This window comes from Macaca thibetana, chromosome 13 (genome assembly GCF_024542745.1).
Source record: "Macaca thibetana thibetana isolate TM-01 chromosome 13, ASM2454274v1, whole genome shotgun sequence".
NCBI classification, from domain to species: domain Eukaryota; kingdom Metazoa; phylum Chordata; class Mammalia; order Primates; family Cercopithecidae; genus Macaca; species Macaca thibetana.
Window position 1 is genome coordinate 14,471,438 of NC_065590.1, and position 18,721 is coordinate 14,490,158.

General features: G+C 40.8%; 1 gene segment (V, D, J or C); it reads right to left on the reverse strand.

Annotated features, from left to right (window-relative positions):
* Positions 1-9,810: 9,810 nt before the first annotated feature.
* LOC126934372 (immunoglobulin kappa variable 2-40-like) lies at positions 9,811-10,835 on the reverse strand. The segment is given in 2 exon segments: positions 9,811-10,367; positions 10,746-10,835. Coding segments are annotated over 2 exon segments (606 nt in total).
* Between the last annotated feature and the right edge of the window lie 7,886 nt (positions 10,836-18,721).

Sequence of the window (18,721 nt, forward strand, 5' to 3'; positions counted from 1 at the left end):
GAATCTACCAAAATAAGAAATTTTTCACAAGGTTAAAAAAAATAATTAAGTAAAAATGATATTGACTTTAAATGTTAAACTCCAGGATGATAACCTGGGTTGATGATCACAGATTTTATTGTGATGAGGAGGTAGGATTAGAATGAAAGTCTCATATTTTACCCTTTAATATATTTGTGATTTTCCTTCATTAAATTTTGTAACTTCTCTGTGTAAGATCTTGTTTGCAAGAGAGTTTGAGGAGCTTGTGGGCTGATCAAGGAAAAAGAGATGGCCACAAGAGTGTAATAGTCCACGCGACTTTTATGGGGTGAAGCTTTGACGGGTTTTCAGGGAGATGTTCCTCGAAGCAGGAGTCTGAGCACGGGCTAGGGTGCCAAGGTTGCTTCTCAGAAGCTGGGAATGGAGATTTACTGGAGAAGGGGCTATGTGTCCAGGGGGATGTCACACAGCAGCACAGTGGGGAGATTCTGGGTCATAGAGCTCCCAGGCAGTGGTAGTTTGGGGTTTGCATTACCTGGGGCTTATCTATTACCAGCAGGTATGGGTAAAATATCTTGGAATAGGCAAAGCAAGCATTTTTTAAATGGCTAAAAGTCTTCATTGTATTGTAAAATTTGAGTCTGTCACATGTCATTGAGAAATAAACCCGCACTGTAGAAATAACACCAGGTCAGTTCACACGGGCCATTATTGGTTCATTAATATAACACTGTGGCCCATTCTGTAGACTTCTCCTACAGGCTGAATTAGTCCAGATAGCTCAATCCCACATTGCTGTGGATGAGATGGAGTCACACAGAGCCCTGTTCTCCACCTGGACCTCACTGGACAATTTTTCTGATTAAAAATGAATGTTTTCCTTGGGTGAGAATTGAGACCAAACCGACAGCATAGGGAACGTCCCTCTGTGTAACTCCAGGTAATCTTGACTCAACTTCTGCCTTGCAGGCACCTCGGATTGGTGCTGGCCACATTATCTCACTAACTACAAACTGTCACTCACTAGAACATCATTTCGTGGATGAATATTCTGTACACAGGGAGCTCAGAGTAGCTCTTTGAATGTGTTATTTCTGAGAAAAAAATCTTTCTGTACTCTGGGCGAAACATGTTTGTTTACAAGCCTGACTCTTTGGTTCTTCAAGATCCTTTTCTAGATCTTCCTCATCCAAATCTGTTTCTAAATTTTTTCATTATTGATTTTCTTTTTCATGGAAAATACAAAAATATATATATAATGTACAGACTTAGCTATGAGATTAGTGGAAACCTTTGTTGGCATGAAGGCTTTTTCTCTGTGCATGTTAATCTTTCTGCGGAGCACACCTCACCCACAATCAAAATACACAAGGTGAACTAATGATTGTATTGCGTCTCTGAACATTCTGTGTTTTATATGTTCTTTATTTTCTCTAAGATCCCATCACTTCTCACTCTTAAAGAAAGGAGCCTTGTTTCTAAAATAAGGTCTGCATAGAGCCACAGATTCTTCCATTGCTAAGCTGTGATTCTGACCACTAGTAAGAATTTTTATTTCAAACAAATTGCCTGTATTGCATCTTGAAAACATATGCCAGCTAAAAGAGGTTGCTCTTGCTTAGAATTACACTCAGGAATATAATTTAGCAGCAAACATTTGCTTTAATTTTTTCACTTAATCAACTAAATTCTTTTTCTTTTGCCTTAGATAATTTTTGTTGCAATCAGAGGTCTTGAGTGAATAGATTAAATAAATTCTTATTTTTGTTTCAAATTTCTTCTTGGACTGTTAGATTCCATCCTATGTGAAAACCATACAGTCTCTGGTTTTAGAGCTGGCTATTTTCCAAAGCGAGAATGGAAAAAATGAATAAGATCTACCTAAATAAGTAATTGCCAAGTCATCATAGACTCCAGATATTTGTAAACTTTATAATTTCATCCAATGGCTGTTCCAGAGAGCTCAGAAACATTTATTTTATTCCATTCTTTGTTGTTCTTATTGTTGTTGTCTTCTATTACTGATTGATATGTTTTGGCTCTGTATCCCCACCCAAATCTCTCCTTGAATTGTAATCCCCATAATCCCCAACTGTCAAGGGTGGGACCAGGTGGAGGTAATTAGATCATGGAGGTGGTTTCCCCCATGTTGTTTTTGTGATAGTGAGTGAGTCTCACGAGATGTGTTGGTTTTCTAAGGGGCCTCCCCCTTCTCTTGGACTCATTCTCACTCCTGCTATCCTGTGAATAGGTCCTTTCTGCCATGATTGTAAGTTTCTTGAGGCTTCCCCATTCATGCAGAACTGTGAAACTATTAAACCTCTTTATAAATTAGTCGGCCGAGTGCAGTGGCTCACGCCTGTAATCCCAGCACTTTGGGAGGCCAAGGTGGGCGGATCATGAGGTCAGGAGATTGAGACCATCCTGGATAACACAGTGAAACCCTGTCTCTACTAAAAATACAAAAAAAAAAAAAATTAGCTGGGTGTGCTTGTTGGTGCCTGTAGTCCCAGCTACTCAGGAGGCTGAGGCAGGGAAATGGCATGAACCCGGGAGGCAGAGCTTGCAGTAAGCAGAGATCACGCCACTGCTCTCCAGCCTGGGTGACACAGCGAGATTCTGTCTCCAAAAAAAAAAAAAAGAAAAATTACCCAGTCTCAGGTATTTCTTCATGATCGCATTAGAATGAACTAATACATTAAATTGGTACCCAGGTAGCGGGCCATTGCTATAAGACACCTGTGAATGTGGAAGTGGCTTTGAAACTGGGTAATGGGTAGAGGTTGGGACAGTTTGGAGAACTCAGAAGACAGGAAGATGTGGCAAAGTTTGGAACTTCCTAGAGACTTGTTGAATGGCTTAGACCAAAATGCTAATAGTGATATGGACAATAAAGTTCAGGCTGAGGTGGTCTCAGATGGAGATGAGAAACTTATTGGAAACTGGAATAGAGATGATTCTTGGTGTACTTTAGCAAAGAGACTGGTAGCATTTTGCCCCTGCCCTGGAGACCTGTGGAACTTTGAACTTGAGAGGCATGATTTAAGGTATCTGGTGGAAGAAATTTCTAAGCAGCAAATCGTTCAAGAGATTACTTGAATGCTCTTAAAAGCATTCAGTTTTATACAAAGATATGGTTTGGGATTGGAAATTACATTTAAAAGGGAAGCAGAGCATAAGAGTTCAAAAAATTTGCAGCCTGATGATGTGACAGAAAAGAAAAACCCATTTTCTGAGAAAGTCAAGATGGCTGCAGAAATTTGCATAAGTTATGAGGAGCCAAATGTTAATCACCAAGACAATGGGGAGAACCTCTCCAGGACATGTCAGAGGTCGTCAGGGCAGCTCATTTGACCTCAGGCCTTGAGGCTTAGGAAGATAAAATGGGCAATGCAAGATGTGCCCCTACCCTCAACTCTGAAAGAATGACATTTACTATTTGTAAAAGCCTTGAGGAAGTTTGGCTTTGTAGACAAAACTCCAGAAGGGCCTGAGATTATAATTGGGGTAATCACAGCAAGCTGCAGAGGTAGCAGGGAGCTTGTATTGAGAATTTCACACCACTTTTCTGGCTTTGTCTCTTCTCTGAATTTAAAGGCCATTCAGTCCTCTATGAAATAAACGTGGCCATGTGGAAGCAACATGTTTAAGATTATGCAGACCTGGGTTCCAAGCTCAGCCCTGACAATTGCTGACCATGTATCTTTGGGCAAACCACCTCTGTTGGACAGTTTCAATTACGGGATCTGGTGAACAGTTTACTCATCTGAAATGTGTCGTCGAGGATATCAAGGGCTGTCCTGAGGGTTTCTCTAGTTGATTCACCAGGAAATGTACCTGTTCATATATATGTATAAAAAGATTACTTAGGGCCCCTTTTATGCATCCTTGAATGTCTTGGAAAGAAGATTCTCTATAAGATACTACTAGTCAGACGTTATTTTCAACTAAGAATTATCGTATTTATTCTATAACCAACAGATGCCCCTGTATACACTGTGGGGTTTCCTTCACAATATTTCCTTAGTAAAAATCTTCTTCTAACTAATTATGTGTAAGATTAGAGAACTGAAGATAGAGACTGCAAATCATCACAGTACCTTTTGGCTAGATATATCCTAAGCCCCATTTGTATTAGTACTCTGGGGCTGCTATAACAAATTAACAAAATTTTAGTGGGTTAAAGCAACATGAATATATTCTCTTATAATTCTGGAAGCCAGAAGTCCAGCATTAGTTTCAGGGATGAAAAGCAGGCTGTCATCAGACCAAGCTTCTACGGGACTCCAGTGGGGAAGTTTATTTTGTTTTGTTTTGTTTTGTTTTGTATTGTTTTGTTTTGTTTTACTTTATTTTATTTTATTTTATTTTATTTTATTTTTGCTTCTTCCAGCTTTTGTTTGCTTCACCTTTCATTGGCTTGAGTCCACATCACTTCAAGCTCTGTCACTGTCTTCCAATTGCCTTCTCTCCTGCAGGCTTTATTAAAATATCTGTCTGTCTCTATCTTATAAGGACAATCGTGATGTGCTTATAAGAGAGAGAGACATTTAACAAAGACAGGCCTGTTTAGGGCCCACCTGGTCAATACAGGATAATCTGCCAATTTCATAATCCTTAATTTATGTGTTCAAAGTCCCTTTTCCTATATAAGGTATATGTATAGGCTCCGTGAAATAGAATCTGATCATTTGAGCATCACACTCAGCACTAAAGCATGATAGAATGTACTCTCGGTGTTGGTACTCTATACACAACACATGCTCTTCTCTCTCTCTCCTCCTCGCTCTCTCTTTCTCTTCCTTGTGATTATAAATCTCCTAACTGTCCTAAGCGTATCCAGTGCCACCTATGTCCAGGTCAGAGCGGCACACAGAGGAGGGTCTTGCTGTGATTTTGCTTAGAGACCTGCTCTTTCCTTATTATCATTCAGAAAGAAGACACAGCAAAGACAGCCCTCAGCCGTCTGGGGAGAAGCTGTCTTTACAGGGAACAGTCACAGGCTATCATTCTCTGGACCTCTGCTTGTCTTCAGATGCCTGTGGTCCTCAGCCCACAGTGAGGGTCTGTGTGGCCCCTGACTCGAGTAGGATTCAACAGGATCCTCATCGGAATATCTGATTCACAGAAGGCAGCGAGTGTAAGGTAGGAGATCATCAGGACTTGTGTTCTGAGCACCGATCACAACATTGGTCATGACAATGCTGATCAGAACAGGATCTGGACAAAACAGGATGCACTACAGAAACTGGCCCAAACCAGCTAGAACCAAGATGGTGACAAAAACAACCTCCAGACCACATCATGAGTCAGTCCTCCCCTGAAGGCTCCCGTCAGACAGACTGGTCACCATGGCTCAGTGGTGAGTGGTCATAGTATGAAACGCCTCCATAGTCTTTTCACAGCCCCTGTCTGACTGCAGTGATGTGATTTCTCTGTCCAACTTTCACGGTTGGAGCAACTTCTGGGACTCTGTTCACAATGGGAGGTTATCAAGGTAGTTAGGCTGCTCATGAACAGAGTGACATCTGTCCAGACTTACCCCCTTGACCCAGGCAGGCATCGTGTCCAAGGGGCTGTGGGAGCGAGCAAGAGCTAGCAGCCAGGCATTTTTTCCCATTAAGCTAGGCAAGGACACTGCTATTACCCTGACTGGTCCAGTTGGTAACAGTGACCCTGTCTCCTGGAATACAGGGAGGGGCCTGGAGACGAGCACCCCACAATATCCCAACTGTCATGTAAGTGAGGAACAAATATGAACATCCCCAAATATTAATTCTAAGTAAATGCTTTATTCAGTTCTATTAAATTCTGATAAGAAAGCAAAATGGGCTAAAAACTTCATCTTCAAGGAAACATTCATGTTTAATGCACAGAAACTGAAGTTGAAGCCTGAGTTCTCCCTCCTCACCAGAGAGTTGGAAAAGCAGGAGGAAGAGGAGCAAAGCTGGGTCCCCATGTCCCTGAGGGCCTCCTGAGGCTGACCTTGCTCAGAGAGGGTAGGGAAGGTGGATGAGTCAGCTTGCGCTGCCACACGAAAAACACGGGACTGGATGGCATAAACCACAGGATTTCATTTTCACCTTTCTGGTGCCTGGAATATCCCAGATCGATGTCCAGCAGGGTTTGTTTTCTGGTAAAGACGTTCTTCCTGGTTTGCAGATGCCACCTCCCCCGCCCCATGTCCTCAATTACATCTTTAGACGTCCTAATTTCTACAGTCACAATGAGAATCAGAGTTTCAACATGAATCTGAGGACACAATTCAGTCCATAGCAGGTGGGACATAGCCAAGGCCATGCTTCCAGTCTCAGGGCACAGGGCAGGTTCCCACAACTCAGCACATGGGTGGCTCCTCCCAGGTGCCCAGGTCACAGGAAAGACCCGACTCTAACTCTAGGGCTCCCTGTTGATAACGGGACACCAGCACTCCCACTTTTCCAGTGTTCCTGAGACCATGGTGTTGTCTTTTGTTTATTGTGGAGTGTGTTTGCCATCTTCAGACAGGTCTTTGGCATAGCAACTTACAGGACATTTGATTCTGTGATTGTGAAAATTAATTATTGATTAATTAATCACAAATAACAAACAATACATTGAATCAGAAACAAAGGAGAGCCAAATGAAGAGCTTAAAAGGAGTCTGAGTATCTAAAAAGGAGGTATTCCTTTCAAACAAGAACAGTTAGAGTCACAGATTTTTTTAATAAATGACTTTTTAGCAGCAATTATGAAATAGCAAATGACAACTTCAAATAGGCTACAACAAACATAAGTTTATAGCCAAAAAATATTTTCAAGAATTATGTAAATGCATTTTCAGATTAAAACAAACAAACAATGAATGTGGGTTTATCAGCAGATCCAATCAATGGAAAATTTCTCAATTGCGTGGCTGAGTCAAAAGTACATTTGTCACTGATGGAAAGCTTCAGATTTTTTTTTTTTTTTTTTTTTTTTTTTCTGTTTTTGCTTTTGGTCCTTAGAAGAAAACAGCTTTCTCTCCACTCTGTTCCGCCTCATGCTGCTGAGGATGGCCGTGGAGGCAGTGACTGTGAGGAAGGAGGAAGACTGTGCTCTTAGGGTGGTCGTGCCTCCTGCCCACCTGAGTGACCTCGTGGAGCAGAGCCACCCACACCACAAAGGCCTCCCGCCTGCCTCTGCGCTGCCAGGCAACACAGAAACCTTATCACATTTAGTCCACCATATTTTGAGGCTTCTTTGTCATAAATCTGATTATGCTGTGATTCTTCTTGTATCTCTCCCCTTTCAGTTTTTGGAATCATTTACTTTTCACCATTTTGACTTGAGAATATAGACCTTTGGGATATCAACATCAGGTAGGTTGTACATTTGTTTGCTTTTCCTAAAAACATATCTAACCACCTTGAATGGATTTTTATTTTATCTTCTGTCTCACAGAAAGCAGAAACTCAAGGTGATTAGGTGCTGTCAATCGCAGGAGGGCTAAAGTGACAACGGAATTGCTGTATCTCCTGCTCTTGCTACTTACATCTTATTTTCTTTTACTGCATTCTGTAATAACATTTAGGCTCAATGATGCATTAATTAGTATTTTTGAATAACATATTAAGTGTCTTATGTTTCTTACTTTGAGGGCTATGGTCTGATAAATATCTATATACCTTTTTGCCATGCAACTTTTAAATCTAACAGAAATGACATATTGGAATTTTAATTGCACTTACTATAGAATCCTTTATCTTGAAATAAATCATCTCACTATAATTTAAGTCCTTAGCCTTCATCGATATATTGTTCTATTGACCTAACTAGTCTTTTGTGTCTCTACACCATATTGTCACATGTAAGAAACATCACTCATTACTTGGATTCATATAAATTTATTTGGCAGAACAATCAAATCATGATTATACATGATAACACTTGGTCATAACTGGGAAATTGCAATCTTCCCACTTTCCTTTTTTTTTTTTTTTTTTTTTGAGACGGAGTCTCGCTCTGTCGCCCAGGCTGGAGTGCAGTGGCGCGATCTCGGCTCACTGCAAGCTCCGCCTCCCGGGTTCACGCCATTCTCCTGCCTCAGCCTCCCGAGTAGCTGGGACTACAGGCGCCCGCCACCTCGCCCGGCTAATTTTCTTGTATTTTTAGTAGAGACGGGGTTTCACCGTGTTAGCCAGGATGGTCTCGATCTCCTGACCTCGTGATCCGCCCGTCTCGGCCTCCCAAAGTGCTGGGATTACAGGCTTGAGCCACCGCGCCCGGCCAATCTTCCCACTTTCCAAACTTTCTCTCTCCTTTACCACTCAAACAAAACTGTCCTCTCTAGTATTATGGTGAAAAAAGCACTATTGCTTTTTCAACAGAAAGCAATTCTGTTAGGTTTAAAAGTTGCATGGCAAAATGTATATAGATATTTATCAGACCATAGCCCTCATATTAAGAAAGCATAGGCCAGACATCGGGGCTCACGCCTGTAATTCCAGCACTTTGGGAGGCTGAGGCAGGTGGATCTCGAGGTCAGGAGATTGAGACCATCCTGGAAAACATGGTGAAACCCCATCTCTACTAAAACTACAAAAATTAACTGGGTGTGGTGCTGCTCGGGAGACTGAGGTAGGAGAATCGCTTGAACCCGGGAGGTGCAGGTTGCAGTGAACCAAGGTCGTGCCACTGCATTCAAGCCTGGCGACAGAAAGAGACTCTGTCTCAAAAAAAAAAAAAAAAAAAAGAAAAAAAAGAAAAGAAAAAGAAAAAGAAAGCATGTAAATTTACAGCACTATTGTTAATGGAATCTATTAAGAGCATATTTTTTCGATGCATTTACAACTAAAATAGAGGATTCAGATTTATTTTCAAAAAAGTGTCATAAAAAATAACGCATTTATTCAGTCTTTGAATCATTGTCTTATGAAAACATACTACTAAGTATTTCCTCTCTAAAACACTATGTCAGTAAAATACTCTTAAAATTCTAAAAATTTGAGGAGGAAATAAAAATCTCATATAATTCTGCATCGTTCCTGTGGTACATTACAGAGACTTTATGTTTTCCTTCTGAGTTATTTTGTTTATTTTCAAAGCCCACTATTGGAATTGCAGGAACTCCATTTTCAGTCAGCAAAAGGTAACTGAGGAAAATCAAACTATTTTGGTATTAGGATTTATATCTGCCCTGGAATTTTTTTTTTTTTTTTTTTTTTTTTGAGACGGAGTCTCGCTCTGTTGCCTGGGCTGGAGTGCAGTGGCCGGATCTCAGCTCATGACAAGCTCTGCCTCCCGGCTTCACATCATTCTCCTGCCTCAGCCTCCCGAGTAGCTGGGACTACAGGCGCCCGCCACCTCGCCCGGCTAGTTTTTTGTATTTTTTAGTAGAGACGGGGTTTCACCGTGTTTGCCAGGATGGTCTCGATCTCCTGACCTCGTGATCCGCCCGTCTCATCCTCCCAAAGTGCTGGTATTACAGGCTTGAGCAACTGCCCCCGGCCTGCCCTGGATTTTTAAAATCTGTAAGTAGTAAAAAAAAAAAAAATCAAACATTGTAACTAATTATTCTTAGCCATACTCCTGTGAGGACAGCTGGTGCAGAATGCTTTCTCCACCATAATCCTAGAGAGGCCAGGGTTGTGTGAGTGGTAAAGGAGAGAGAACGTTTGGAAAGTGGGAAGATAGGAATTTCCCAGTATGACCCAGTGTTATCATGCATAAAACTATCTCCAAACCAGTCGTTTGTAATATGTATTTCACTTGTGTTACCACTAACCTGCATCCGTGATCTAATTGTTCTGCCAAATAAATGGATGGGACAAATGTGGGCCAGACAGGGAGGGTGAGGATGAGCCTTCATTCACTCTCCCTTCATCAGAGCTGGTTGCTCCCAGAGCACGTGGCCACCTGTGGCAGCTGATGGGGCCTTAACACGTGGGACTAAAACACAGCTGAGGCTCTCATGGGCCAGAGTCCTGTATTCTCCAACAGCCTCCTCTTTTGCAGTCTCAGAGACCCTGCCGAGCTGCTCCCCAGACAAGCAGCCTATGGGGCAGCTGGGACACCCCAGCAGGGAGGTTTCTGTTTCAGAATGTGCCACTGTGGGAGGAAACTCTATACTTTGCATACAGTAATACACCCCAACATCCTCAGCTTCCACCCGGCTGATTTTCAGTGTGAAATCAGTGCCTGACCCACTGCCACTGAACCTGTCAGGGACTCCAGAGACCCGGTTGGAAACCTCATAGATCAGGAGCTGTGGAGACTGGCCTGGCTTCTGCAGGTACCAGTCCAAACAGGTGTACCCGTCACTATCCAAGAGGCTCTGACTAGACCTGCAGGAGATGGAGGCCGGCTCTCCAGGGGTGACGGGCAGGGAGAGTGGAGTCTGGGTCAGCACAATATCCCCACTGGATCCTGAAATAATAACAGAGGTGTGCAAGATTATATAGACACATTATGAGCAGCTTTCATGATTTTCCTTAAGATATTCATTTACAGTTACATATATTTTCAAGTTTTGATTTATATCATAAGAAGTAGATTTTCTAAAATGAACCCATTATTTACCAGCCAGCAGGAAACTCTTTAGTTTCAAGATCTTAACCAGAGCCCTGGTCATTGTTCCTAGAAGGTGATTCATGCTTATTTCTGAGACAAAAATATGAATTCTCTTTCCTGCAGCATAGACCATGTGCCTCTAACACATTGTTGAAATAAATATATGAAGTTGTGGAGCCCCCAGAACTCACCTTCCCATCCTATTTTCCCACCTCATTTTAATCCTCTCCTTACCAGGGAGCCAGAGCATTAGCAGTCCCAGGAGCTGAGCAGGGAGCCTCATTGTGAGAAGGTGACCTGAGGAGTCCTGATCAGTCAAGTCAAGATTAGGGCTGAGCTTTTATGTCAAACTCAAAAGGGAAGATCCTCCCTAGGGGACAATATGCAAATCACCTGGTGGATGCAGTGATGTGGAAAAGGTTGATGGGGCAGCGGGAGTGTCTCTTCTGTGAACAATGTGACATAAAATGTTTGTTGGAGCAAAACAAACATAGTTCAAGTCAAGTTTGCCTGTGGTCAAGGGAAGAAGGCTCTGACTGTGCAAGTTGGGACCTTGGGCAGGGACACATTGTGCAGTGCATGCCACACTGAGAAAGCACAAGGACTCTGACAATGTGGAAATGTGTTTCCAGGATGCGTCTCTGGGAGGTGAATGCCATCCTGCATCGCTCCCTCCAGCCAATCTAGAGAAGAAAACAGCCTCATTCCCACAAGCACAGACGGGCAGAGGGCCTGCAAATGAAAAGTGCTCCTGAGACAGTTCAAGTGTTGCCTGGTGTCTGCTGTTTCCAGGATAACTGGTCAACATTGTTCAATACACGTGTTAGAATCTCCCCTTCCCTGGAACCTGATGACTGAGCCCCATAAGAGCACTCTGTCCAAGGGCCTCACAGCGAGAATGATGTGGGTCTCTACATTTAGAGCCAAGAACCCAGCATAAGTAAGATGAAAGTGGGCAAGAGTGTTATGCCTCAGGCAGTGAATATAAAATTCCTGGTGACCAACTGTTCAATCTGGGATAGTCCCATCGTGATCATCTCACATATATAAGATTAACCAGCAGGCCCTCATAGGGAAGAATTTCCTAAGTTAATGATACAGACCAAATAAGAAATAACACTGCATGATGTTTTTCAGAGTGGTGTTTAGGAAAACTCTTCTCACACAGTCTCCCTGGTCATGTGGGATCAGGTCCTATCAGGGCTTCCAGGTTCTTGCCAATCCTGAGTGAGACCTGAGTCACCCCTAGTCTGGATGTGCTGCAGCCACAGTTGTGAGTCCACATTTCAGAAGGAAATTGTCTACGTGAGAAGAGCAAGGACTGCATCTACAGTCTGATGTCTCAGGGTAATCTGTACCTGAAGCTGACATTTTCATGGTTTCATGTAAAGAAGTGCACAGCTCAGGGATGTGAGTTTGCCCCACAGCTGATCATTACAAAGGGGATCAATCTCATGTTTCTTCATTTGTTAGTGATGTGCTTAACATTTAATTGAACAGCTCCTGAATAATGGTGCCGATACCAAACACCATCACAAGGACAGTCACATTTCTGGAAAAACAAATCCTGGAACAATTGAAAGACTAACTTGTATTGCTATGTAATCTTGGGTAATTTAACAGAAATTCATATTTAATTGTCCAAGAACATAAACAAATGAAATTCTGGGTATAATTCCAGATGAAATTTGGTTTAAAATATCTTCTGGGAAATCTGCCAAAATAATGCTTTTTCCAAGCGTTATTTTGGAAAAGATAATTGAATAACGATGACATTGACTTTTAAATATTGAATGCCATTGCAATAATTTGGGTTAAGGCAATGAAATTGTACTTAAGAATTGGTTTAGAATAAAGGCTCATATTTTACGATTTCAAATTTATTTACTCTTTTCCTCATTAAATTTAGTAACTTTTGTGTACTTGACTTTTTCTTTTCTTATGTTATTAACCAATTCTAATCTGCTTCTTAGTCTTGAAAGAATTAGACTCCTAATTAATCATAATAGTGAAAAAAAGAAACATCAGAAGCCCCAGGAAAAGGAAAAGAAAACACAAAACATAATTAGCCTACCTAAAATAGAATGAGATGGTGTATCTTATTGCAAGTTTTAAATAATTATTCTGACAGGGTGTTAAATGAAGAACCAGTTCTATCCATTATTCAATATGGAAATTTGAATTGCAAAAAAGTGAATAACAGTAAAAAAATTTTCAGATTTTCTTATACTAAAAGTCAATTCTTAAATATGTTATTTTTGCAAAGTATTCTTTAAGATGCTTGAATTTAAGATAGCCTTGCTGTTTCCTATGAAACTTAATAAAAAATCATTAAGAAGGCTACCACTGTAATTTAAAAAAAAAATCTCACGACCTGTTGCCTTACATACCATAAAACGTCAAATCTTGTAAAGCTCTTTTATAGTCAGAAAAGGGCTTTGAAATTACCCTATATTACCTATATACTTAAAGAATAATATTACTAATTCTGATTAGAAACCTCCCTCTCTTATCTGTTGACACCTTACCCCAAGGCTTCGACAACAGCAGACAAAGCTGGTCACTCCACAGTGGACACAGATCAGAAGGTGTTAGAACCACCTCCATTCAGATCTAGGTGTGCAGCAGGCCTCTGCCTCTGTGTGTCTCTAACATAAACCATGGTCACCTGAATGAGGGAGGACTTATGCAGGTGGAGTTTATTGTGGCTGTGTCTCCTGTTTCTGATGCGGTTAGTTTGGGGTCCATAGAATTGGGAACAACTACATTATTCATAAGGCTTGGGAAGAGAGACTTAGAAGTGGAATTGTTTGTGTTCATGACCCTGGAGTCAGTGTTTGGGGTGGACACTGTGATCTGATTTGTAGGGGATTGGAAGGACTTGTGGGCTGAGCAAGGAAAAGAGATGGCCGCAGGGGGGCAGTCGCACACATGACTTTATTGAGTGAGGCTTTCACAGGTTTGCAGAGACAAGACCCTCCCAGCAGGAATCTGTACAGAGAATAAGATGCCAGGGTTGCTTCTCAAAACGGATGGGTCACTGGACATGGGGCTGTGTGTCTGGGGGACGCCACACAGCAACACAGTGGGGAGTTTCTGGTTTAAAGTTTTCATAACTGGAGTTTATCTTATTGCTAGCAGATGTGGTTGAAATTTTCTGGACGTGCAAAGTAATTATTTTCTAAAAGCCTAAAAATATTCTTCTTTGGGCTGTTTTTAAAATAATTACATTGTAAAATTTGAGTTTGGAACAGGCCATTGAGAAATAAACGCAGTTTTGAAATAAGCAGTATAGGGGTCAGAACACACAGACCATGTTTGGCTCATTTATATATCACTGTTTCCAATTCTGTAGACTTTGTTCTGCAGACTGTGTTAGTCCAAATTCTCCAGACCAACACTACCATGGAAGAGGCTGAGAAACACAGAGGCCTGTTTTACCTGGGGTAAAATGAAAATTCTTTTTGATTAAAGGGGAGTTTCTCTTTGGTTGAGAATTAAGACCAAGCCACCCACGAGTGTCCCTCTGTGAAGCTGCAGGTCCTGTGACTGGATTCCTGGCTGCAAGGAACCTGGGGTGGAAGCTGTCTGCATTCTCTCACTAACTGTAAATTGTCACTCACTGGAGCATCGATTCACAGATAAATACTCTGGAACACTGAGAGCTCGGGGAATGAAGTTTCCATGAATGTGTATCTTCTGCTTCTTAGAATCCATCTCTCCAGCACTGGAAGAAACAGGATTGTTTGTGTGTTTCACCTTCAGACCCTGTTCTAGACCTGTCTAAGCTGAACATGTTTCCAAATGTTTGAGGTCTTGTTCTTCACTTTTTCTTGGAAAACATATTTAGAAATTTTATAAAACTATACACACAGCTGTGGGATTAAGTGGTGAGCTTTTCCTCTGTGCTTGTTAATCTTTCTGCAAAGTTCACCTCACCTACAAACAAACTTCACAAAGTGAAGCAATGATTCTGTTTCCTTCCTGAGCATTCTGTGTCTTAAAAGTTCCCTCTCAATTCTCATTCTTGCATAAAAGGTCTTCTGCTCTCAAAAGTAGGTCTTCATAAAACCTTAGCTTGCTTAGGAGGTTAGTAATTTTTTCCACTCTTTGAATGTGATATTGGCCTTGTTAACCATACAATAAACCCTGGCTTACTTGAAAGATGGGAAGTGGTAAACCCAAAAACTTTCCTGAAACTTAATTGGCGAATTTATCCTTTAAACTGTAGTGGAAGCTGCAGTTGATATGACAATTTGTGTGAGAAAAAGTAAAGTAACTTTTTTCTCTTAACTTAGATAATTTACCTATAGAAAAAACGGAAATAGAGTTTGAGAGTTCTCACACTCATAGCTTTTTCTTTCATTTTAAATAATTCTAAGAATCCATAAAATACTCATATTAATTATAATTAAAGAAATTTTAAGACTCTCAGGAAAAAAATCAGGGATCAAATTAACTCACTTAAACTGATTCCTAAAGTAACTGAAATTGTCTTTTAGCTTCTTCCTTTCATCTCCTGCTAGCAAAAATCGAAACTTCAGAACGGGAAACAGGTAAGAGCTGAATAAATTATTTAGTTCTCATTCCTTGTCTTAAAAGAATAGTTAATAATAATAATAACACAATCTCTGCATTGACAACTGGAAAGAGTGACTCCCTGCCCTACTGGAAGCAGCAGCTTCACCTCACGGTACTGAACTTCATTGTTACTTGGTCTCTCTAGAGCAGTAGCTAAGGATCACCCAAGTGTAAATGCTCCATGAACAACCAACTGATCTTGCTTTTCAGTACTTCTAGAAGTTGGCTCTTATAAAATGCCTCCAAGGAGGAAGATAATGAAGAATCATTAATAAAATAAAATTTAAAAAGATAAATTCTGACCTCCCAGGAGCAATCAGGAACGTAACTACTAAGTTTAACAAAAGACTAGAAGCATCATCTCTTGCTAGACACTTACTTGGCTCCATCTTACTCATATTTAATATTCTTACCTTAGTAAATTTGAAACATCCTCAATCTGCAAAATGATTTATTTTGTGTTCTAGAATCCTAGCAGCCATAAAAAGAAATTAAAACTGAATATGAGAATATGTATTAATCTGTTACCCCGGGAAAACTGATTATACAAAAATTAACAATATAAGGCAAAATAAAAGAGAAAATTCTATTCATTCTGTGGAAAATCAAAGCCAATATCTAGTTCTACATAACAATTGTGAGCATGTCATTAAGAAAGACAGGTATCTTTGGTTTCTGGGTTGATGCTAACACATTCAATTTCGGCAAGTCTGTCTAGGGTTCAAACTAAACTCATAGTACTCTCATAACAGTTTATTTTACTCAGAAAATGTAGAGGAAAATAAAAATAATGAGAAACATATTATGACATTTGTCCTCATGTTAACATTTGCAGAGAGACACAGAGAGAGGTACAATTTGCGCAACACTATTCATAGAATTAAAATATTTCATTTGCTAGGCAAATCTAGAAAAGACCTTTTAACTAGAACTTGGAAAAAGATAATCATATATATGGAGAGTTTGACTTGTGTGCCCTAGTGAGTGACTGACAGAAAGACCAGATGAAAGTTGGTGCAACAGAATCAAGGACATCACAATGTCAAATTTTAGACCCTCCCCATTAGAGAGCAAGTCCAGATACTGTACCAAGACCAGGAAAATAATCAGAAATTGCCTTGGGGACCCTTTGTGGCTGCCTATTCATATGGTGGCTGCGGTTGGGAGGCTGATTTACCACAGCTGGTATTGCCCTGCACCTTGTAGCTGGGCATTCATCTCTACAGCTGTCATAGAACAACACTAAATGTGTGCCCATTAATAATTAATAAGGCCACTGTAATGCGTGCTACATCAACATGGAGAGAATCAGAGTTCAGAATGACAGCAATAACTCTTCTATTCCATTGTGTTTAATGAGTGTGTTTGTCTTTAAAAGAAGGAAGCCCCTAGTGGGCCTTTTTTGGTTTCTGGAGGCTACATATTCTACCCCTTGGAATACAGGTTCGGCTCACCAGATGACATGAAAGTCTGAAGCCTTGAGTGGGGCCCAGGGTAGACAAGTGCTCTGCAGCAGGTGCACATTGCAGTGCAAACAGCCCTTCTTCTTGGGCCATTGCAGGTACAGACAACTTGGACAACGCTATCAACCATCTGGACAAGATTGGTGCTTAAAGAACACTCCACCAAACCACAGAAAATTATTTTCAAAACATTTGCTAAGATACATAATATTTTGAGCCACAAGATATTTCAGTGAAATTAAACCGACATAAATCATACAAAATAAATTCTCGATAACCAAAAGAATTGTATTAGAAATCGGCAACAGAGAGTGATTTAGAGGGAGATGGTGCCCCAAGAGGAGGGATGAAAATTTTGCTCCTGTGTACAATGTATATGCTTCAGGTGGCGGATAACTAAAAGCCTCGACTTCACTACTATACAACTCACCAGTAGAACCTGAAACCTCGTGTTCCCCTGAAACTGCTGAAATACAAAAATCAGTTTTAAAAAGACATTTATCCAAAAAATCCATATAATTTAAAACTAAGTAAAATACTACTAAATATAATTTGGAACAAAGAAAAAACAAAAATGAAAATTAAAAAGTATTTGGAACTGAAAGTATATATGGCATATCCACATTTGTGGAATGCGAAAAAGCAGTACATTTCTAGCAATATTCATGCACTTTAGCAAGAAAGTTTTAAAATCAATCACTTGATCTCCAACCCTGATAAACTAGTTAAAAAAAAAAGGGGGGGCAAATTACACTCAAAAGAAGGCTTATTTATTCTTGGAAATGTGAGAATGTGGTAAGCACACATCATGTATTCCACCATTAGAATCATATCGGTCTCAAAATAAAAACATCTGCCGTAGCTTCACAAGAGGAATGTTTTAGAGTGGATGATCAGAGTGAGTAACTACTCACAGAGAGCTGGGAGACTGGGAAAGTTAGAATAAGATTCTCATATGATATTATTATGAGCTGCATATACATGAGACTCCTGTGAGCTCTGATTTGCTCACAATTTGCTCACAAGCCAAAAGTCATGCAGTGCAGGCTGATTTCTAACCTCCTGATGCTTGGTCAGGAGGATGGTTGGTCAGCACGATGGGCACTTATGGGGTCACTTAGCAAAATCAAGAAGAAGTGCCCTGAAGGTCATCAGCGGCAGCAGGTAAGGACAGGACACACTAGGATCTCCTCCCAGTGACGTGCCTGAGCATCCCTGCAGCCGTGAGGACAGCAGGAAACTTTAGTGGCTGTTCCAGGGAGGATGTGGCAGCCAACCCTAGAGAGTCTGTGTGACTTGAGCGCCCCAAATAGTTAGGAAGGAAGAGGCTCTGGAAGGTGCCCTACAGAGCCCCGGCCCTTGTTCACACAGAAGAGGAGCATGTACCCATGACTGAGGCCTCATGTCCTCTTCCTCAAAGACTCTCCAGGCAACTGCCTGAGTCCACCTGCTTCCACCTGCTGTGGAAATAGCCCCTGGCACCGCAGCCTCTCCTGCCACACTGAAAGGCTGAGCTTCCTTGGGAGCTTTGTGTTTGGGGCCATCACACTGTGCAGGGTCCCAGTGAGCGTCCTGCTCACAGGAGGATGTGCAGCATCTCCAGGGCTCCAAAGTAGTGTTTGTGATGGTGAAATCTCTAGAATTTTGGTTAGATGTGAGTCCCCACTTGTGAATACCTTCTACAGACATGTCATTCTTTGTTTTGCAAACTATTTTCTAAGAACCACCGTCTTTTCTTCGTTTTTGTACTTTCTGTTTAAAAATGTAATTTTAATTGTGCTACCTTTAGTCTCCACACTGGTGATTGTGGGAGTGAAATCAACAGATTTCGGGTTGGATGTGTGTTCTCACTCATGAATGGAAAAGTACTCTAAAGACTGGTTATTCTTTGTATGTGTGAAAAATTATTTACTATATTCCATGCTTTCTTTTATTAACACTTCTGTTTGGAAACACAATTTTAAACTCACTCACCATGGGATCCATCAATCTTAGAATAGACAATAATTTCTGACGTGATTCATTTTTTATCAGAAAAAATATACTTTATCCTTTTGATACAAATATTACTTTAATTATATCACCTCATGAAAGTAACTGACATGCTTATGAATTATTCATAAATATTTTTGGAACATTATTTTAAGTGAATATATGCAAATCACA